Source organism: Cricetulus griseus, chromosome 5 (genome assembly GCF_003668045.3).
Source record: "Cricetulus griseus strain 17A/GY chromosome 5, alternate assembly CriGri-PICRH-1.0, whole genome shotgun sequence".
Taxonomy (NCBI): domain Eukaryota; kingdom Metazoa; phylum Chordata; class Mammalia; order Rodentia; family Cricetidae; genus Cricetulus; species Cricetulus griseus.
Genome location: NC_048598.1, coordinates 29,128,846 through 29,152,887, shown reverse-complemented (window position 1 = coordinate 29,152,887; position 24,042 = coordinate 29,128,846). Strand labels below are relative to the sequence as shown.

Here is a 24,042-nt window from a genome sequence, read left to right as displayed (position 1 = left end):
GTATAAGAGGAAAAAATTGTAGAACTTTAGGACCAGGAGGGTTGGGCTGATAATTGGTATGTACACTTCCAAGTTTATCATGCCAACTCACAAGTCCTCTTTAAAACTGTTTTAGATGCTTTGCAAAGTCATTGTTAAAAATGAATCACATGAATTTATAATAAAATCAAATCAAAAGTAGTATTAAAAATTGATCAATTCTAAAAATATTTTTGCTAGTGTGTATTTATTTTCTACATTTTAGATTGCTAGTGTAGTTATGAAATCTGTATATCCAGAATAGTAAATAAAAAGTTATTTATGCATCTCTGCACAATTCAATTTTTTTTTCAAGGAGACTGAAAAGATATTTATGCATAAACATAGGCTGTATAATCAGAGGGTAGATTATCTATCACTATATATTATTATTTTTTATTATCAATTCCAAGTTTTTATTACGTGCATTTGATATCTTGAAATTAGCCATAGTAAGAATATTCATATCAGAAAATTTTGATCTGGTTTTTCAGAGAGTTGGTACTAAATATTTACCAATATATCTGGTAGTGTGGTCTCTAAACATGAAAGTGAAATGTTTAAACAGAGGAACTGAAGAGCCCCAGATGTGAATTAGAGCCAAAGAGAACAGAAGGGGAAGGAAAAGAGAAATGGGAGACAACAAAGAAGGTGTGTGTGTGTGTGTGTGTGTGTGTGTGTGTGTGTGTATTCAGTTAAGGACTGAATCAGTGCCTAAAGGTACCTTTGTCTTTCTAGGAAAGAAGATCTGTATGTTTCTCCATTATTGTCCATCTAACCTTGGCATAAAATCTCCCTGTTATGAACAACATGGAGAAGAATTTTGGACAAAGCAGCAAATAACTTTTCGCTTACTAAAGAGTAAAAACAACCCTCTTATTTTTTTCTTATAAATAGTATAAATTATCTTATTTACAGAAACTTGTTACAAAACAAATAGACTATATATTTCTTCTCTTTTAAATATCTAAAGTAATTTTCTATCCCTTGACATTTGTTCATTTCTATATAGCAGCCAACACAAAGTCCAGCTGAGATGCTCTTGATTATGAGTACACATTTATCAAACTATTGACACATTTTTATTTAACACAGGAGATTGCTTTTATAACTAAGCTCAAAAAAAAAAAAGCAAAATTCTTTCAAGGCCCTGCATTCACACTGACTATTGTAGTACTGACATATTTGTAGTACTCATTTAAGTGATCTGAAAGGTAAAATGTTTTACAATAAGATGTAAAAATGATTATTTTCTTTTAAACAATGAAACTTTTAACAATCATTTTTTAAAGCCTAACTTTTCCCAGACCCAAGACAGAATGGAGACGTTAAGAAATCCCTTGGCAACAGAACTCTTACAGGAAGACAGCTGCCTTTATAAGTTACATTCTTTTTCAAATTAAACATTTGTTTCAGTGTTCTCAGAGGTGCTTCTTGTATTTTTTATACAAAATATTTTAAATATCCTATCTTAAACTCTGTATTTCATGAGTGAATAACAAAAGAGCTGCTGGCTGACATTGGTTTATAACCCTTGGGTGGCACTGGGCAGTCAATTGCCAGTTAAATTACTGTGAACCAAAATGTCTTAATTTTAAAATACCGTATAAAAATTACTAGCCTTTATGGCTTTTAACTTCTCCCCTAAAACTTTAGAGATAACGTTTAGGTGGAAAAAGCAAACTCCAGAAGTTCAACTCAGCATTCAAGTCTTTAAAGGGAATCTCTCTGAGCTAAAACTAGATTCAGGCACTTTCAGCTTTGTTTTGTTCTCCCCATTAGTTTAAACTACATCACATACCAATAACACAGCTGTTCTCATAGTCTTATCACGAACGTGCATATTTAAATATGTACAATTCATTTTTAACAAAATATGTCTTCTGAAATAGGGATACTTCTGTATTTATAATAGAACAAGAAATTCCAAAATAAAGATACAAAAGTAGTTTTTTTGTGGTTTAAGAAAACTGCAGAAGCTGTCATGAATTCTATTGGAAAGAATATAAAAATTATCTTGGTTTTAAATTGACTCCAAAGTCTGTCTAGAAACAATTCAAGTACTGCAAATTTGGTTTTTGCAAGTTAATCTAGTTCAAAAAATATTTGTACTCCCATATTTTAAATGTTCTTAATTGTTTATCATCATAAAAAGTAGTTGTCAGAGAAAATAAAATATTTGAACAATCTAAACTTTAGTAGCACTGTTTAGAATCTGTTTGTGGCAGGCAGAATCCAAAATGGCTTTTCCTCATCCCAAGGCTCTGTGTGTTACCCAGGGATATACTGAAGTTCATTTAAACCCCCAGTCTAAGAAATCAAATTATAACACTCACTAATCCAAGTCTTTACTTTATTCTGAAAAAGCTTCCTATTGTGCCTCCTATTCACATCTTTTGGAACATGACCTGTCTATAAATTCCATCACTATAAGCAACTTAATTTATAACCATCGAGTCCCCTTGGCTCTGAGAATAAATTCTACCCACATCCCATTGCACTTGTCACCTGTAGGGAGACTCTAGTCCCACCCCAGGTACCCGGACAGGTGTGCCCGTGAGGGCGGAGTAAGGGGAAGTCTTAGGCTGACATAGAAGGGCTTCTTACGGGGTAGGCAGATGGGTGCACCCTCTCTTCTGCTCCCCCAGCTACCGGCACTGGTTCCAGCTCCCTCCTCTCGCTTTGGCATGCACTTGACTGCTGTGTCTAAATAAAGAAAACCCTACCTCTATTGGCTGCTCACTGGTCACTCCACAATCACCAAGTAATTATTATGTAACACTGATTCCCTCTTTCCTTCTTTCCCACCACTGGGATGGGACAGACTGATCCCTCCTAAATTGACCACACTGATCATCCATGTTCTCTCCTTAGAGCTCTCCTCTAGCATCATCTTTAGAACATTCACTGATTGATTGCATAAGTGAATAAGATTCTGTTCCCCCCACTTAGAAAAATTCACCATTTTACATTAGTTTATAGTTAAGGTATCTGCATAAAGTCTTTGTGTTCTTAAAGCATAAGAATAAGTGTAGCAGTTCACATTATTAGGTTGGTAACCAAGTATTTACTCACTCTACCTGTTGTCGACTGAAATCCCCTGAAACTTAAGTTTGCAACCTAAGAATTATAGGGGAAAGTATGCACTGACTGGACTCTTCCCAGACACTGGCCAAGATAAGGGTAAGAGCCTTGGGGGCTACACTCTTTTGGCCACTCTCTTGTATTCTCCTAAGCCAGAGGACCTGACTGTCTGTGCAGGAGCTGTGGTACTGGCCCTAGATCGTCCCCAAATTCACTGGTAGACAACTTTTCAAGATATGTTTTTACATATTAAACATTCTTTGGGAGTGGGGTACTGAGAGGGCTTTACACCTCACTCAAGGAAGATGGTTGTCAATATCACAAGAAAGGAGGGTGTGCATGAGTAAGCACTGTTGACCCTCACAAAGTTGCTCCTCTCCATGGGCACATACAAGGCTTGAGGACCACCCTTTCTCACAGCTCATGAAATTCTAAATGCAAAAATATGGTATTCACCAATAGACTTGAAGTCTGTGATCAGATAGATAAAGATTTATTATTAAGCTCATTATTGAATAAAAAATAATTTGTGGTGCATCTACAGTTTCAGTATTGTGCAAGATACTTTGAAATAGGAAATTACAAGACATTGGGGCCTGATTAAATTTTTTGAACTGGAACACTAACCACATGAGCTTGTGGGAGATGATTTAAGATAGTGACTTTCATTATCATCTAAGGACCTAAATAGACAGACCTGTGGACCACAACCCAGAGTTTCTTGTTCTGCAGGCTTGAGATGGGAATAACACTTTGCATTTGTAACACATTTCCAGGTGACTTTGATTCGGGTGGTTTGAGGACCATACTTTGACCATCACTGTTATAAAATAAGTGCTCCTAAGTGGGGTGGCACTCAGAGGGAGGAAGCTGCTAGAGGTCAGAATATTCAGTAAAATCTGACTTGAGGTGATGGTCAAAAAGGGCAAAGAATTCAATCATGTATAAGTGAGGGCAAAGTGTTTAAGTGGATGGAGGAGGTCTGGTGAGTACCCTAAGAAAGAAGTCAATGAGTACATAAATACAGAGAAGGAATGGACAGGAGTTTATAGTTTAATCTGTAAGAAGAGTATTTACTCTGAGCAGTGATAGTAAGTAAATTCTGAGCACAAGACATGACTGTGGAAAATTATGAATAAGGTGACAAAAACCACTTAGTTGGTTTATAGTATCTATTCTACTGAGTTTCAGACTCTGATAGTTTTAGCTGTACAGAAACTGAAAGGCACCAAAGTTGCATTACGAGACATGGAGCAGTATTAAAACAACCAATCATGACAAAATACACACACATACTTCACTGAAAACTGGTGCCATGCTTGCAATTTTCTGAAGACTCATTTTGCCAACTGAAGGATTGGAATCATTGATCCAGTTTCTGAAGGGAGTCAAAAATTCTTCAGGCAATGATTCCTTGAAGAAGTTGTTCAGAAGCTTTAATAAACAAAAGTACAGTTAATAAATTAATGAGGAAAGTCAGAACACCTCCCTGCCTCCCCCTTTGATTTCATATATCTTTTACTTTCTTCAATTTTCATGAGAAAAGAACTTAGAGAGGGAGAGGAGATGCTGGAGTTTTGATTTAAGTTTATTCAAGGAATGGGAAGGAGAACTCTGTTGGTCACAAACTACTATTAAAACTCACTTCGGCAAAGAATATTATTGTGACAATGGTGTCTTCTGATCTTCTAGGATCTTTGATTGCAATCTTGTAGACATAATGTAGGGTCTCTGGAAACTGTGGGAAGTTACATTCACTTAGGGTTCTGTAAAGGAGTACAAGACACCAAATCAACAAAGGAGAAAAGTATCCTGCATTAACAAGTACAGTGGCAAGGAGTCAATCCTTACCTACATACTACTGACTGTCCAGATTAGAAAGAAGTCACTCGAAAAAATTCCCTAGTCTAAGGTAAACCTCAGCATCACTGCAAAGTTTAGATAGACTCTAGGGAATTGTATAAGCCTGAGTCTCCACAATAATTCTTTCCTTATCATCACTCTTTTCCTTTTCCCTCTTAGATTTACCCTTAAGGTAAAATCACATTTACCTTAAGTACAGAAGCCTTAGTTTTGCATAAGCATCCATCAGTCCTTGATCAAAGAGAGAAGAAATATATATCTAAACAACAACCCAAGGTAGCCACACACACTATAGGTCAGCTTTATGGCTTTGGATGGTTCTCTTGCTTTTGGGATGACTCCGGGTTACTCCAGAGAAGGGACAGTAAGTTCTGAGTCACTAAACCATTTTCCAAAAACATTTAGGTGGTAGCCAGGCCTAGCGTTTTCTTCATAAAGCATCTTGAATCCAATTGGTAGAGGTAGAATATGGAGGGATCATATGAAAACCTGCCATTTCAAACTCCAGGTCCTTTTTCTAAAACTAAATGTCCACTCAAAACACACAGAATTTGCAACTATAGCACTACTTCCTAGGTGATGTTCATCTGTGGACCACATTTTGTGTAGTACTAAAAGAGGGTGATGCTTAACTAGTGACACTTAGAGGGTGCAAACATACCATATCTTTATCTTAAGATATATTAATCTAACTTTTGGTACAATGTGGGGGGTACTGCTTATGTAGGTGCCAGTGGCTGTAGGCTCAGTGGCCAGCAAGATGACAGGCCTCCTTTTATAGTCTTATGGAGAACTTGGGAAATCTGAAAATCAACTTCACCTGTTTTGGACCATATTTTAATGGACTTTTGTCTATATTTTCCTTGCATTCTCTACCTATGAAAACACCTGTTTTGAAGTTGCAAATGGTATGGTTTTTCATAGTGTATAAGGATAGTAATTTATTTCCCTACACAGTCATGTTGTAGCAGCTCATGTAGTTGCAGGATCTTTCTTAGAACTCTATCTTTCCCTAAATGTCTATATAGCCAAAGTTGATGAAAAGGAAATCAAAATTATGAAATTTACTTGTTATATTCATTAATAAATGCTATGTATTTGGAGATGATCAAAGTCACATGACATGACTTTTATCTTTTAGGCTTTGTCAATTTCAAAAATATCTAAATAAATACAGTTTTTATTTAAAATCATGTTTCCAAAGTACATATGCTCACACTGTTCTGAAGCATCTAAAGCCTGTGGGCCACAGTAAAAGTATTCTCTGAGTCAGTCACAATTGCAAAGTCTCTTTCATGACACCAAGACCCTGCATTCTTAATTTTTTGTTGTTGTTCAGAAAATCTGATCCCTATAATCAGAAGAGTTAAATAAAAACAAACTAAAAAAAACCAAAAAACATTTCCACTGTAGGAAAAAAAATGTTCCATTATATTTTCCAGAATATGTTTGGCTTATTGAGTACAGACCTTTGGTAGACCTCTCTAAAGCTAGAGGGCATTTGGCACTTTTGAATGTCCACAAAGCTGGGATCAGATAGCATCAGAGAGGAAAACATCACATTTACCTTAAGTCCTTTGCATTTGAAAGAGAATACTATCCTATGGGTGGATGGATAAGGGTGTGTTGGTGAGGGAGTAATTCTGGTTAACTCTGTGTCATTAAGTAAGAGGAAAAGAAGGGGAAGAGTATCTCAGAATAAATCTTCCAAATTATCAAAAAAACAGAAATCATGTTGCAATGTAGACTACTAGGGAGGCTTTTGAAAATGTGTTCCAACATGAGACACCTGAAGGAAGGTGGAGATGATAAGATGGAAAGTAAGAGTCCTACCCAGTGTCCTCTGTTCTTACTTTGCAATGAGGTGGATCCCATACTGGTGATCCATGACTTGAGAAAACTGGTCCCAGAAATTCTTTTTCTCTAGAGCTTCATCCACTTCTTTTAGTCCAGAGCAATTCAGCAGGACCTTCAGGCCATCTCGTACATAGCTGAGGTCCAAAGAAGAACAGACATTCTAAGACAGTGACCTACGTATAACCGAGTACATACAATTCACCTCTCCATTCTATCTTGGGAAGGATAGTGTTTTAGAAGAAAGGATACTTCAGAAGACAGTAATTGTTAAGTGTTTTTCATCTTCCTTGATGTACAGTGCATGGATGGCAAATGTTAAAATAAAAGGGTAGCACATAAAATTTAGGTAGAATCACATTAACACCTTACTGTCTTACCCAGAAATGTAATGACTTGGTAGAACTATCAATTTTCTTTGGGGGATGTCCTAAATAAGAATGGGTTCCTATCTTCTGATGGGTGGTTTGGTGTGTATCTTTTTAAAAAGACAGTAAATGGATTAAGTATTTTAAGAAGATCAGTTGTGCTCTGTTTGGCTTAGATGTTCATACCAGACTTAGCACATAGCTGACAGTTGTACTGAGACTTGACTTTCAGGACAGAAAACCAAGTCTCTTGTCCAAAAGGAAATCATGACCTTTGTCCTGAAACAGAGAGCTGATGCCATACTGCTCTCACCCACATCATATCCATATAAAACTGTGATTCACTTTCAGTTTACAACTAATATTTGCACCCACTGTTCTGTTTTATTTATGCAGTAACTCTGAGAGGTTACTATCAGAGAATATGGAATGATAGAGCTTGAAGATATCTAGCTTTAGACCTGAAGGCTCTTTTTGTGTCTTCCTTTTCTCATTGAGCTGACAGTAGGCACAGTGGGAATGAGCAGTGTTCTGTGCTAGTGACTCTTTCTATATGGTGCACATGTGGAGGGGGGATCCTAGTGAATGTACTGAGGAGGAGTGCTTTTCTGAATGTACTCTACCCTTAGAGAGAAAACTGGAATACATGTGAGCAGAACCTCACACTGGCTTACAGCAACTACCACATAAACCCAAGTCAGCTGTTGGACATTTATCTCCCCACACCTCCAAATTGCATTGTCTTACAGAGGTCTGTCCTGTCCCGTGTCTTTTAAAAGCTGACTACAGTAGAAAAGTTGAAGCATGAGGGCCATCAGGAACTCGGGGAAAAGCTTGGCCACCACTTTCCTATAAGAATTCACAGGTAGAAAGGTGCACAGAGCCTGGGAAGCCTATTAGGGAAGGAAAATGGAGTTATAAAGAGGCAACTGTATAATGATAAATCTTTACTCCAATCGCCTGAGCCCTGCTGCCATGTGAGTGCTTTCCACCAGGCCACCCCAGTTCCTCCCACTGCCTCATTAAGGTCCCAAGTAACACACAGAGGCTTATATTAGGTACAAATGCTGCTTGGCCAATGACTAGGATTTCTCATCTGCTAGCTCAGTCTCAATTGTCAACCATAATCATAAGACTTATCTTATGGAGGATGCCTTCTGCTGCTGTCCTCATCCCAGGATCACATGGTGGCTCAGAGCAGACAGCAGGAGGAAGAGTGAAAGGAACCACTTCCTTCTTGCCCTTGCTTATATACTGAGTCTGCCTGCTACGTCACTTTCTGCCTAGATCTTTTACTGCATTTCCCAGAATCTTCATTGACTCCTAGTCCCACCTATCTTGCTTCCTCTTTGACCAAATGGTACTTTATTTATCAACCAATAAGAGAGACATATACACAGAAAGTCGTCCTCCAACATCTCCTCTTTTCTGTCTAAATAAAAAGGGTAACTTATCTTCTATATTAACTGAAGAAAACTATAACCATAACTATCTGTCTTCAACTCCATCAAAGACCACAGAAGGATAATATATAAACTCTAGAATTGACAGAGACATCTCGCTACCTGGACATTCATCCAAAGTTCCTCTGTAACGTTGAGGCATCCATCTTCAGCCCATAGGCCACAGTGTGTCTGGCACACTTCTCCATTTCAGCAGGAAGCCTTCAGGATTGTTCATCTTTTTTTGTAAGTTCAGCAGTCACTTTCCTGTGGGTCCTGCATGTCCAGTTTATACAGCAAAAAACAGTCTAGTCAAGAGCAGTTTCTTGACCCAATGGCTAATCTTGCCACGTTGAAGGCAAACTCCATAACAAGTTTCTTCGATGCCCATCCTCCTTTCTGATGTATGTGGTGTGCCAGAAGCAGTTGTGTCTCACTGTCAAGAAAAACCCTAAACCATTTAAATGCCATATATTCTGTAGGTCTTTGAAAGGTTTGAAGAATCTCTGTCTCAAATACATCTCTGTATATCTAGAAAACCTAACTAACCTAACTAAGTTCTGACTATTATAGGTGACTATATAATCTGTATTTAATTATCATTACATTTTAAAAGATCTGTATAAACACAATACCTAAACAAGAGGAGACATATACATATCACAAAATTGACCTTAAAGTTGTATCAATATGCAGAGAGAGTTATTTTACACATTGAGACTGCAGAATTCATTCCTGATAATACAGAATTAACTTCACTGTTTATACAATTACAGGAGATAATCAGAAACAGAATTAATCCTATATATATTACACATATCAGATCCCATTCTGATTTGCCAGGCCCACTATCACAAGGCAATGATGAAACTGATCGTTTATTAATAGGAAATGTGCCAGAAGCCTCAGAATTTCATAAGAAACATCATGTAAATAGCAAAGGTTTGAAAAAGGACTTCTCCATCACTTGGCAACAAGCCAAGGAGATAGTGAGAAACTGTCTTACCTGTTCCTTTTATAATCAAGCTCCATTGCCAGCAGGCTGTAATACTAAGGGCATTTGGAGAAATGAGGTTTGGCAGATAGATGTCTTTGACTTTGCAGAATTTGGAAATTTAAAATATGTGTGTCATACTATAGATACATTTTCAGGGTTACAATGGGCTACTGCTCTTAGCTCTGAAAAGGCCGATTCTGTTATTACATATCTGTTAGAGGTGATGGCTGTTATGGGTATACCTGCACAAATAAAAACTGACAATGTTCCAACACATGTCTCCACTAAATTGGAACAGTTTTTCAAATATTATAACATAAAACATGTAACCAGTATGCCACACAATCCTACAGGACAAGCAGTGGTAAAGAGATCTAATAGAATACTAAAAGAAATGCTCCATAAACATGCTGGGGGAACAACCCCCCCCAAAAAAAAACATAGGTTACATAATGCATTATTAACTCTAAACTTTCTTAATGCTAATGAGAAAGGACAAAGAGCTGCAGAAAGACACTGGACTACTGAAAAAACTGGTGAATTGAATCAGCCTGTATATTTCAAAGATGCACTGGCCTCTGTATGGGAACCAGGACATGTGTTACATTGGGGAATGGGTTTCGTATTTGTTTCCATAGGAGAAGGAAAAATTTGGATACCATCAAAGTTAATCAAGATTCGAGTCGAAAATGATGAACCTCTCAATGAGGAAAAATGACAGGTAACATACCAAGGTGTATCTCATAAACTGTATAGAAACCTCCCAAAGGAAAGGGAAGTGTTTTGCATTTATTTTCACAGGACGACTCATCTCCAGAAGTCAAAGGACACTGTGTGGGTAGATACTTAAGAAGAGAAGGTAGCTGTAACCATCAAGCAAAATGAATGAGCCATATGGTTAACTTTACAGCTGTCTCTCAGAGAACACTATCTCTATTTCCTACTCCCGATTTAATTAAATCAATGCTAACTGTAGAGTTGGATTTGGCTTTCCTCCTCTAAATCCAAGCACATTGTTAGAATAAACTTCAGAGTTACTGTATTGTATCAAGAAACCAATTGATGTAATACAGAATAGGAGAAAGATTAGGGACTGTCATTTGTCTTTTCTTGGCTTTTTCTCTCAAGGTGTGGACCCTTTCATAATTCTTATTTTCCCATGGTTGCCTCTCCTGGTATGCATACATCACAAGCAAACATTTCTCTGCTAACACATATGTTTCAGTCCCACACAGCCAATGAAAACCCACCTGACAGCAATCCCTGGACGCTCCAGAAAGAAAATGGGCCACACCTCCTCAAGCACACTAGATCCAACTTGCTTCGTTTCAACTGACACTCCCACCAGAGCTTCGGGTACTGACTTCAATCAATACAAGAACTTCAATCAAGATAAGGACTTCAATCTGGACCTTCAATCAAGCATCTCCCACCAGACATGGACTGGATATAGCTCATTCAGGACTTTCATCACACTAACATTCCTTCCCACAGGACCCCACGAGTCTGTCTTCCATCCAGTTCAGCAGGAAGTAGCATGGAAAATACTATGCCCCATTCCCTACTGTTGACACCTAGTTAGGGCTAGTTTCCTATTGTTTAAGGTTGGACTTGGAAGGAGGTGTTCAAGCTTGGACATCTCTTTAAGATGACTTTAAGGTTGAGTTGGAATAGTTACAGTTAAGATGTGACATTAGCAGATTTTTATAACTTCCTGTAATTCACCCTTATGATTGTTAATGATAGATAATTTACACTGTTAAGTTTTAATCCTCTTTTAGACTAAAAGGGGAATTGTAGGGAAAATGTTAGCCATGCCCTCTTGGGGGCTGGCATAGGTGACGCAGACCATGCATACTAGGGTGTGGCCAGTGATGTAGCAAGACCTTAAATATGAGGGTAGCACGCTGGCGGCTCTCTCTGTTCCATGGTTCACCTGGCTGTAGGGGACTAACTCCGTTGTGTGAGTACTCTCTTGTTAAAACATCTGTTCATCAAACTTGCTCTGCCTCCTTTGCGGTATGCATTAATTGTGCCCCACTATACACACTATAACTGTTTCCCTCCAAACAGTCAGTCATAAAGGGGGCAAGAAAGGCTGCAAACCTTCCCAGACTCCTTCAGCGAGCATACATATTCACTTAACCACACTGACTACATTAGCTGTGAAGCAGAAACCGGGCCAGGCATTCTTGTTAATGAGATTCCAAGGCACTGATAATGGTTCCCTTCCAGCTGCCAAATTTGGGGAAAAGAAACTGATCCTCAAGGAGGGCTTATATCCCAAGGTCCCCTTCCAGGATAGCCATGAAGAATAGTCTGACTAGTAAGCAAAGTCTTCCTTAGACTCCTTAAAAACCCAGGGCATCAAGTCATCCTTGAATCACTTGACCCCTGCATAGTGACCATATACACTACCCAACATATACACATCCCAACACCCCATATTAATAAATGTATTTCATTACATTTCTCTCAGTTTCCTCTCAGGGTGTATCGACAGTGATCCATGGAAGCAATGTAATAGACAAAGGTGGTATCAGATACCAAAGTGACTACTGGAGCTGATATGACTTAGCTGGTGACTATCTCACTACAGTCAAGTACAGTTTTGCCCTTGGGCAGTTCCTTCAGATTCTTTGGCTTTCTTGCCATATCAGTTACATCCTGACAGGTATGGTATTCTGAATATAATTGGCCGCAGTAAGCTCACAGGGAGTGGATTGGGAGGTGTGGCCTTGTTGGAGTAGTTGTGACTTTGTTGGAGGAAGTGTGTTACTGTGGAGGTGGGCTTTGAGGTCTCTTTTACTCAAGGTGCTCCCAGTGTCACGGTATGCTTCATCAGCCAGCGCCATACCTGCCTGCCATTGCCCATGTTACCCACTATGATGATAATGGACAGAACTTCTGAACATTTCAATGAAATGTTTTTATTTATAAACATTTCTGTGATCATGATGTCTCTTCACGGCAACAGAAACCCTAACTAAAACAACAGGATTTTTGTTCTGCCCTCTGTCTTTCCAAGACGCATAGAAGTATTATCTTGAACCACTCCAGGATTCTGATTTTTTTGTCATGTCAGTATGGAGCTGTGCCATATCCTACTTACCTTAAACCATACCTGTCACCTTCTTTCCCTCACACACACTACTATATATTTCTTTTTATCTTGAATGAAAAGATTTCGTCCTTGTCTCTGTATCTTAGCATAATGCATGCTCCGTCATCAAGACGTGGCATACAATGAATGTGTTTGGGATGGACAGATGCATGAGAGGGGACTATGCCCAGGAGTCATGGCTTCATCAGTGCAGATAGGAGGACAACAGAGAATAGAAACATTCATATTGTCATTTACCGCCACAGGCATCATGTTGGTGGCATCGAGGGAGAAGCGTCTTCTTTCTACCAGGGTTCCCTCCACCTCTCCAGGCTTTCCTTTCAGGACTGACAAGATTGTCTTCAGAACTTGAAATGCGACACTCGACTCTGTACTCACGGCTTGCCACATCAGCAGCAGAGCACTGCAAAGAAAAGGTCTTGAGGGTCATGCTTTCTTTCCATTTGCTATTTTAAATTCTGCATAGCCAGTAGAAGGGAAGCGATCCCTTTCCCCTCACAGTGTATGAACTGTAGAAATAAAGCCATGTCATTTTTCTACGATTTTCTAATGCACCTGTTAGAGCTGTACTGGCCCATGAACTGCAAGTAATGGCTTTTGTCCTTTTAAGATCTCTTGCAGTCCTAGGTCATGAGTTTTAGATAAACGATCATGGGCAGAAAATTGTCAATTAATTTTAATAACTAAAAAATTATTTTATGGTTTTACTGATGTACATGTGTGTGGATGTCTGTGTGTGTGCACACATGTGGGTACCTATGGATGACAGAAGAAGAGGGCATTGGATCCCCTGGAGTTACAGGTGGTTGTAAGTCACCCAGTGTGAGACCTCAGAATTTAACTCTGGGCCTCTGTAAGAGTAGCACTTAGCCACTATTTCTCAGGCCCTTATTTTGGGAATTTAAAAATTTTCTTTATTTTATTGGTGGGTATAAATAGCTTAAAGTCTGTCATTTATAAATAAGAAAATCTATGTCTGGGAGATTTTTCTCAAGGAAAACAATGGGCAAAAAATATTTTCTTTTTGAAGCAATTTGCTTTGGTAAGATTTGTAACAGAACATAATTCAACACCCTTGTCCACAGTGATACTGATAAAGCATTTGAGATCCTACTGTGTGCTAAACATTGCACAAAGTTACACAGAACATGACTATACCTAAATCTTGCAGCCAGCATAGGTGATTAAAAAAAATGAAATTCTTTTCAGAAAAAGAAATTAGGCCTGACTATAACAAAGGAAGACTTGAGCTTCGACCATATGACTGTGGAGCTTGTTACAAGTGTGTACAGAGGGGTAAGATGAAGAAGGCCTTACTCGTCCGCAGGGACTGGGAACTCCAAGAGCTGAAAGATCACCTTCTTAGGGGAGGCTTTTGTCAGCAGGCTGATAACCCTCAAAAAGACAGCCTTCATGGCATGGGAAGAATCAACTGAGAGCTGCTCATAAATGTCATCCACAATTTTAGACACCTGGAAGAAGAATTTCATAGTTCAATCAAAGTGTCATGTTCCTTGTTCACCTTTAAGCCAAGCCATTTCTTGGTTGTAGGAATTCAACCTTTATTGGAATGATTAATGTAGCAATTAGAATAGAAATAAGCCATAGCAGAAAGTTTATTTATAAATATTATTGTAACACAAAGTATTTAAGGGCAGGAATACAATCACATATTTTTGGATATTGGAAGAAATAGCTTGAAAACAGTAGCTGGGTCAAGGTGCTAAATTGCTGAACCGTATTTTTCTTCAGTTTATCTTTGGTTGACTTTCTGCAGTAGAAGCTAGTTTTACACCTCCAGCTTTCTTTTTGACCTTCTTGCCTGCCTCTGGTGATGTGCTGTGGCTTCTTGTAGGCTCTCTGAGTTCTCTTTCCTATTGTGTTGGAGAACTCTGTTTTAGTATATGCAGATGACCATGAACCTCCGATTTCCCTCAGGTTGTGTTGGGCCTGTAGGATGCTCCTGTCCTCAGCAGCGTTCAGAACTCTCTATGATGTGGTACTTTACCTTGTCTGCTGTCTGAATTGGAATGATTCCTTAGTCTACCTACTTTCGTGGTGAGAGGATGTGTGGGGAGAGGAAACTGGGAGTCCCATATGTCTATCACCATCAAGACTGTATTCCTGGGTCCATGGCCTAATGATCTGTATGGGGATCCATGCTCAGAAGGTCCTCTCATACTTGTCTGAAGCTTGGCTTTCTTGTCTTGACATTGTGTGTTCTTTAGATTGGGTTTTATAATTCAATCCCAATGGGACAATGGAGTACAGGACATCCTTGTAATAGGTGAGACTAGCATAGTTCCCACATCTCCAGTTACACGCAATGTTCCCAGTACATTTGTCATGATGGGGAGAAGTTCAATGAGAAAACAAGTTGGACACCAGAGGCATCTAACTAAAACTCCAAATACTTGGCTGGAAAACAATGACATAGAAAGGACATAGGGTGTCACAGTCTGAGGATGTCCCCCAAATGTGTTAAAACCCAATTCCCAGATGCAGTCTCTCTCCCTCTCTCCCTCTCTCCCTCTCTCCCTCTCTCCCTCTCTCTCTCTCTCTCTCTCTCTGTGTGTGTGTGTATTTGTGTGTTTGTGTGTGTATCTGTTCAGGTACATGTGGAAGCCAGAGGTTGATATTATGAAGACTTTACCAATTCTTTTTTTTTTCAGCTTTTTTATTTGAATTAGAAACAGGATTGTTTTACATGACAATCCCAGTTCCCTTCTCCCACCAGTCCTCCCCTACCAACCCCCCCAACTAAAACCCTTCCTATCACATATCCTTTCTGCTCCCCCTGGATGGTGATGCCTTCCATGGGGTGTCATCAGAGTCTATTATATCCTTTGGGATAGGGCCTAGGCCCACTCCTGTGTGTCTTGGCTCAGGGAGTATTCCTCTATATGGAGTGGGCTCCCAAAGTCCACACCTGTGCTAAGGATAAGTACTGAACTGCTACAGGAGGTCCCGTAGATTTCCGAGGTTTCCTGAAATGTTCCTGGGGTCTGGATCAGTCCCATGCTGGTATCCCAGCTATCAGTCTGGGGAGCAAGAGTTCCCCAATGTTCAGGTCAGCTGTTTCTGTGGGTTTCACCAGCCTGGTCTGGACCCCTGTGCTCTTCACTCATCCTTCTCTGCATCTGGGTTCCAGTTCAGTTCAGTGATTAGTTGTGGGTGTCTGCTTCTACTTCCACCAGCTGCTGGATGAAGGCTATAGGATGGCATATAGGTTAGTCATCAATCTCATTATCAGGGGAGGGCATTTAAGGTAGCCTCTCCTCTGTTACTTAGATTGTTAACTGGTGTCATCTTTGTAGATTTTCAGACATTTCCCTAGTGCCTGATTTCTCTATAAACCAAAAATGTCTCCCTCTATTATCTCTATTCTTGTTATCTTCTATTCTTCCCCTGACTCAAACTTTCTGCTCCCTCATGTCCTCTGCCTCCCTCCTCTTCCCCCCTTCTCATTCTCCTAGCTCTCTCCCCTCCTCTTCCCATGCTCCCAATTTGCTCAGGAGATCTTTACCCTTTCCACTTCTCCAGGGGACCATGTATGTCTCTCTTAGGGTTCTCCTTGTTTATTAGCTTCTTTGGCAGTGTGGATTGTAGGCTGGTAATCCTTTATGTCTAAAATCTACATATAAGTGAATACATGCCATGTTTGTCTTTTTTGTGATTGGGTTACCTCACTCAGAATGGTTTCTTCTAGTTCATGCACAGGTGAGCACTCACTGAAACACCTTGGATTCATCACATATTTGAGTTTCAATTAGCATTTATATACTTATATAAAAAGACCAATAATGGCAATATGCATCAATAGTAGCAACAGCTTTTCCAGGTTCTGCAGTCATTTGAACAAAATTGTAGAGACATCCAGCACACTCCATTTTAAAAACAAAAACAAAAACAAAAAACAAAAAACAAACAAACAACAACAACAAAAATGTAAAAAAACAAAATCCCAGAAAACAGCACAGTTCTGTCACTCTTGTGGTACTTGGCACCATTTTTTTAAAAAATTAAATTGGTTTCTCAGTCATTATCTGGTAGGAAGCCATTCTAAGCAACATCATTAAAAACAGCTCTGATAAAGCATGGTCACTACTATGTATCATAAAGCAGGTCCACATATGAGTGAGTACATATCATGTTTGTCTTTTTGTGATTGGGTTACCTCAATCAGGATGGTTTCTTCTAGTTCCATCCATTTTCCTGCAAATTTCAAGATTCCATTGTTTTTTTTCTGCTGAGTAGTACTCCATTGTGAAAATGTACCACAATTTCTCTATCCATTCTTCGGTTGAGGGGCATCTAGGCTGCTTCCAGTTTCTGGCTATTACAAATAATGCTGCTATGAACATGGTTGAACATATGTCCTTGTTATATGAATGTGCTTCTTTTGGGTATATGCCTAGGAGTGGAATTGCTGGATCTTGTGGTAGACTCATTCCCATTTTCTTGAGGAGTCTCCATACTGATTTCCAAAGTGGCTGTACAAGTTGGCACTCCCACCAGCAGTGGAGAAGTGTTCCCCTTTCTCCACACCCTCTCCAGGATAAACTGTCATTGGTGTTTTTGATTTTGGCCATTCTGACAGGAGTAAGATGGTATCTCAGAGTTGTTTGAATTTGCATTTCCCTGATGGCTAAGGATGTTGAACACTTTATGTGTCTTTCAGCCATTTTAGATTCCTCTATTGAGAACTGTCTATTTAATTCTGTACCCCACTTTTTAATTGGATTGTTTGGTGTTTTGGAGACTAGCTTCTTGAGTTCTTTATATATTTTGGAGATCAGCCCTCTGTTGGATATGGGGTTGGTGATTACCTTTTCCCAGTCTGTGGGCTGCCGTTTTGTCTTGCTGACTGTCTCCTTTGCCTTACAGAAGCTTCTCAGTTTCAGGAGGTCCCATTTATCAATTGTTGATCTCAGTGTCTGTGCTACTGGTGACTTTACCAATTCTTTACCTTATGTTTTTGAGATAGGGTATGTCTGAGCCTAAAGGTTGGTATTTTGGCTAAGCAAAGGCTCTATGGCTCTAGCCCTGTCCCTGACCACCAGGGCTAGAGCCATAGACATGCTCCAAACTGTCTGGCTTTTACATGGGTTCTAGGGATCAAACTCAAGTCTCCATGATTGCTCAGCAAGCAGTTTACCCACAGAGCCATTTCACCAGCCCCAGATGTGAGGCCTGTAAGAAGTGACTAGGTCCAGGGGGGTCAGTGTTCATGAGTGGCCAGTACTGTTATCCCTAGTAATGGGTTTATTATTGTGGGGTAGGTTTCTGATAAGAGAATGAGTTTGTCCCCTTGTGCTTTGTCTTAAAATATTCTCTTGCCTTTCCTACATCTCCCATAAGGTGATACAACAAGGAGGTCCTTGCTAGATAAAAACTATGGGCTTCCCAGAACCAAGCACTATAAGAAGTGAACCTCTATTCAGAATAAACTATCCATTCTGGCAGGGCATGAGAGGAGGGAAAGGGACCTGGGACTGACATGTAAAATAATTTTCTTTCTAATTAAAATTAATATATATATATATATATATATATACATGCATATAGTCTATTATAGTAATATAACAGTAACCTATTTATTCTTTTTGATCTTTTCTTGTCAGTACATTGAAGACAGAAAATACTAATAGGATATGTGAATGACTGAAGTGAAATAAAAACAGTTGAGTTAGTTTTGTATAACCCCTAGTAAAACTAAAATGCATATTTATGTATGAACTACACAATACATATTGCATTATTCTGTTGATTCTGCATTTGAGTGAATTATTCTACTAGTCAAATTCTGTCACTACACAAGTACATATGGACAAAATATGCTAATAATGAAAAAGTGAATTTTCTTTTCACTTAGACATCTAATAGCAAATAAAAATACTGCAAAGAATTATGAGAGGGAGGCCATAAAGTAAAAGGAATAACTAACAAAACTCCATCCTTTTGAACTTTGAATGAGATGTAGTTCCATATTTCATGTTGTATTGGGCTGCACAAATTCTTTAGCCAGTGCCACTCCAATCTGAGAGTCCTTGAAAATGTTCCTTAAATGCTCTGTGGGAGATTTCAATTACAAAGGTATTTGTTTTTAATATAGTTCTCTTTTTAAAAGCCAACAAAGTAAACATGACAAAATGTTCTAATATAGCATGATTGGTAAATGAATTTTCATTCTAACAGTACCCACAATTTTCCCTGTTTGAAACATTTCACAAAAGCCTCATCTGATTAAAGTGACTTAAGGAACAATAGCAAGAGATGGGGATGTAAAGAAATAGACAGATAACAAAGCTGAGAAGTAGACTTTTGAGAGCACACACTGTTCTTAGCTCATTGCCAACTACATTACCATAGTGATCTTCTGAGCATGATAATCCAAAGTCAGCTTCAGTAAGGATGCGGCCTCACATACTATGTCAGTATCAGATGAGGAAAGTTTCTTCAGAAGGGTAAAAACGAAGTCAGTCAACAAGTTGGGCAGTAATATTTGTCCCACGTTCTGAAACCAAAAGGACATTTGTGACAACCAGTGTAAGCAAGACACCAAAGCTTAGACATTTCAGGGCAGGGTCGGGGGAGGAACTCTGGACCAGGCAGAAGCACAAGACATTCATGAACTATGGAAACTGCTTTTTCCATTAAAAAAATGACAGGAAGTATATTTGTGGTAGTGTTAGTGTAATGATGATCAAAACCCAGGTATTATTATACAAAACTTATCTTCTGCTTTTAAAACAATTTCAGTGCCAAATATTACCATGGATGTCTTCAACATTGTGAGAAAGAAATGTGGTTGGTAGAAGATGCTGGACAAACTAGGATGAGAGAGTCAAGGTGATGAGAAGGTATACATTTTCTTTTCAGTGAGAGAGAAAGGCAGACAGAGACAGGGAACAAGGAAGAATGAATGTGAACAAACCCAGAAGTTCATGAGGTCTAACACTTGCTTTGTAAACAGTTCCCTTTGAAGTTTGAGAACTATCCACATTCTATAAATGATGATGAGAGTGGAAAGGACAAACATGCCACAATTTCTTTTTTCTTTTTTGCCTTTGCATGAAAATCAAGTCATTCATGCAACTGGCAAATGACTCTAATATTACCAATAAAAGATTCTACTTACTGCCTATAAAGGTGTGGAATACTGAAGGTGCATAGATGGAGTTTTGAGCACTTGCTGCTCCTGCAAAAGATCTGGGCTCTCTCTCCAGCACCCAGAGTGGCTCACAACTACCCATAACTCCAGTTCCAGGGAGAGGATGCCCTATTCTGACCTCCATAGGCACCAGGCATGCTTAGAGTACACATACATTCAGACAGACAAAACACTCATTTTTTTTTAAACAAAGAGATGAATTACTGTTCCTTTTGCTCAATAAGACGTGTCTGAGATCTGAGACAGAATGGGTTGCACCCAGCCCTCCATCCCTAGCCTGCACCTACTCAGCAGACCATTGTGGGATGATAAAGTTTGAAAGCTGTGGATGAAAACCAAAGAACTACTGTGGCTTGGAGAGGTGAGTGAATTGCTATAGTTCGTCCTACTTGAAGAAAGCCATATTTAATTGTAAGAATTAAATTTTAAAATGCCACTGGAAGTGATAATTTCTTCATTGAAATATTTGTTTACTCAACAAGGGTTACTCTAATTTGCACCTAAAATTACAGAAAGATCAGTTCTCAGTGAAACCTCAAGTTGGTATTAGGAGATTTTGTCTTGCAAAGCTGTGGACATATAAGTTAAAAATTACAGTTAAATTATATTAAATTAAATACATTAAAAACTACAGTTTGTGGGCACTGGGGAGATGGCTCAGTTGGTAAAGTGATTGTGTAAGCAAGAGGACCTGAGTTTGGATAGCCAGCAGCCATGTGAAATCTGGGGTTTGATGATATGTATCTGCAAGCTCAGTGCTTAGGGTTGTAACAGACAGGTACATCCTTGGAGTCACTGACCAGCTAGTCTAGCTGAATCAATCCACTCCAGATTCAGTAAGAAACCATGTCCTAAAAGTTAGAGAATCAATCAAAGGCAGGCACCTGCTGTTAACTTTTGGACTCCATGTGAACCCACAAGGATTGACGCATCTCCCCTCACACATGCACACACAAATATACAGCCACACCCACACACAAGCCACACAAACACACTCACTTGGTGGGGGGCACTCTACCAAGAGCACGCTAACTACAGAAAATCATCTGGAACCTGGAGATCTCCTCCTGTGTTTATTAATGTTAAATTACAATGTTGCGTGCTCCTTTGGCTACTTGATTTGGTGGCTGAAAAATAGAGAATAAATTGATATTTCATAATCTGCCATGTATTTCTCATGTTACACATGCTAGTTCTTAAAAAAAACTGCAAATCTCACTACGCAGCAGGGATGGAGGTGAGAGTGTGGGGGTGTGGAGTGTGGCCAGCAGGAAGTCCCACCCCTAGCTGAGGAGCTATTGACATTTGATAGCTGCTGGGAGAGGGAGAGTCAGTTTTCTTTAAGAATATGGTCTCTGGTAAGTCAACCACACTCCAGGGCAGGCCCAACACCCAAGAGTATTTGTACAGAACAAATTGCACCTGATGTTTTAAGTTAATTAATTAATTAATTAATTAACTAATTAATTAATTTTTATTTTTCGTTTGGTTTTTCAAGACAGGGTTTCTCTGCGTAGCTTTGGAGCCTATCCTGACACTCACTCTGTAGACCAGGCTGGTCTGGAACTCACAGATATCAGCCTGCCTCTGCCTCCCCAGTTCTGGGATTAAAGGTGTGCACCACCAACGCCCGGCAAATTTATTTTTTAAAATAGGAAGCAAACAGGACACAAGGTTTGGTGGATAGGGAAGTGATGGTAGATCTGGGAAGAGTTGGGAGAGAGGGAATGAGTGTGTGATCAAAACACACTGTGAGAAATTCTCAAATTTTAAAATATCTGTGAAGAACACTATTGCACAAACGTACATAATTCTGAGTTTCTTTCTATAAATTCCTGTGAGTGAGATTATTAATTTGCATTGTATGAACTTGTTTTGGTGAATGATATGTTCAAGATCCTCTGTGAGTTATTTATGAAGTCTTGTCCTCACAAAGAGGAGTAAGAACTTGCAAACTGTCTTTGCGTTCAGTACAGTCTTCATACCTCAGTGCTGTTTTGTTCCTGGCTACCCTAGAGAACAAATTCACAGCTTGCATCTCTTGAACTTGGCTATGGTCTCTCGAGTGTCTTAGCACAGCTTTGGATTCTTCCAACATGTTGGTGTTCTCTCAACTCTGTTTTATCTACTGTATTATGGAGGTCTAAGTTTGTGTCATCTAGTCATTGCCCTGTAACCCTGAACTTTCTGTGATTTAACAACAAGAAACTGAATAACAGATCCTAAACACATGGGACTAGGGCACTCCAGTCCAAGGATATCTAAACCCAGCTGAACTCAGATGAGGGAGGATTCAAACCTGGACCTGTTGATAGTAACTCTCAGGAGCCTTTGAGGAAGGGCCCCAAGAAGGCTGCTCATCTCAGACTCTAAAGCCCAATCACAGTGCTGAGAGATCTGTCCCTTGGCGTTGTATTGGAAGGGAGAGTGTGTGGACCATGAAGGGTTTGCTCAAAAGCTTACATGGATTCCCAGTTTCCTTATGGAAATGGACAGTCATACTCAGCCAGCTTTGCAAGTTTTGAAGTTATGTGTACAAGAAAACCCCCTTGTCTTTGTGAACCTACCAAACACCTGTAAGGTATCTTTTGACTATATATACATATTTGAATATATACAGATATATTTGAATATATCTCATTATATACGTATATATAAATATATTTGAATGTATCTCGTATATAAATATATATTTGAGTATATATATATTATTTAAATGCATTGCTTTGGCATATCCTTAGCCTTACGAGAAGAGAACCACTACGTTATATTTGAAGTCTGGAAGTAAGAATACCCTAGGAGATAGGCTAACCTGAGGGTCCTTCCCAGAACTTATGCTGAAGAGTATGGCTTAGTATGTATATCTGAAAGTTAATTCACTTGACAGCCCAACCTGGGCCCAGTGCTGGGAGCCCATAAGGCTCTAGGTAAAAAGTATGAACTGTGAAGAATGAAAGAGTAATATAGAGTTATAGATCTTAATGGTTTCTTTAGGATTAGGATTGGGTAAAATTATTTGCTTAATACTAAGACGTAACGCATCATGTAACTAGTTCCTCCCCCCTCTTAAGATCGTATCTCTATGCAAGTCAGGCTGGACTTGAACTTGCCACTCCAATGTTTCAGCTTCCTGAGTACTAGAATTATAGGCATTCTTTGTAAAACTTCACAGTTTTTTAAAAATAGTAAAATAGAAGTTACAATGTCATTCTGATATTTGTGGGGGAAATTAACACATTTTAGAAAAGGCTTAATTGTTGACTCCATTAATTTTGTCAAAACATTTGAAAGTTACCCACATATAGAAGTATTACTAAGAAACATCTATATAATTGACATCTTGTAACAAATAGTATATTTTAAATTGCTATATTTGAAGATAGTAGACATAATTCTTAAGTGGCATAAACTTAGAAAACCCCATGCTCTGTTGATCATTTAATCATTTGTCTTTTTGAATAAAGAAAAGGAATCTGAAGTTATTAAAACATCAACTTTGAGGAAATAAATTACCACTAAGGGCAATGAAGCTTTTAAAACAAACTACACAGAATATACCTGGGCAATTTTGCTTCTGCCTCCTTGTGTGGCCTTGGATAGTAATTCAAAGTCAGAAGTTGTCACTCGGGGGTTATTGGTTTCTCCATCACTTGGCCTGATGGATTTGTGTTTTTTAGCACCAGCTGTGTTAAGACAAAGAATAGAAAATTATCATCTGATTACTGTTTTAACATAAGACATTGTTATTTACAGTTGCCTACCCAATTTTGGATATCTACAATATTCTGGGTACTTAACACTCTGCTCGTGGCCTATTCTCATACAAGCTTAAGGCCGCATGGTCCAGAATTTATCAAGTACTTCAATGAGGCCATGTTTAACACTAATAATTTGTGTTTTCTATGTGTTTGTTCCCATGGCCATCACAAAGAATAGACCATTTCTTCTTCCTTACTTTTTTCCTGTTTTCTGGTGCCCTTTGTTTCCTTTTTATCTTTGTTCTTTCTCCCTCCCTGCTTGCTTCATCTTTGTTTGTTTTTCTTTCTCTGGTTTTGTGAGATGAAGGCTGCTCAGGACTGAGACCTTTCCTCCATTCTAAGGCAGGCATATCAACATAT

At 38.9% G+C, this 24,042-nt stretch overlaps 1 protein-coding gene across 1 annotated transcript in view; it reads right to left on the bottom strand.

The window, feature by feature from the left end:
* Mroh9 (maestro heat like repeat family member 9) overlaps positions 1-24,042 on the bottom strand; it is a 72,652-nt gene that overhangs the window by 17,043 nt on the left and 31,567 nt on the right. The window contains exons 8-15 of the mRNA XM_035445817.1: positions 23,483-23,607; positions 19,118-19,267; positions 14,068-14,222; positions 12,988-13,153; positions 7,935-8,080; positions 6,819-6,956; positions 4,748-4,868; positions 4,399-4,536 (exon numbers count right to left, since the gene is read on the bottom strand). Of these exons, the coding sequence (XP_035301708.1) occupies positions 4,399-4,536; positions 4,748-4,868; positions 6,819-6,956; positions 7,935-8,080; positions 12,988-13,153; positions 14,068-14,222; positions 19,118-19,267; positions 23,483-23,607 (1,139 nt within the window). The remainder of the gene's footprint in view (positions 1-4,398; positions 4,537-4,747; positions 4,869-6,818; positions 6,957-7,934; positions 8,081-12,987; positions 13,154-14,067; positions 14,223-19,117; positions 19,268-23,482; positions 23,608-24,042) is intronic.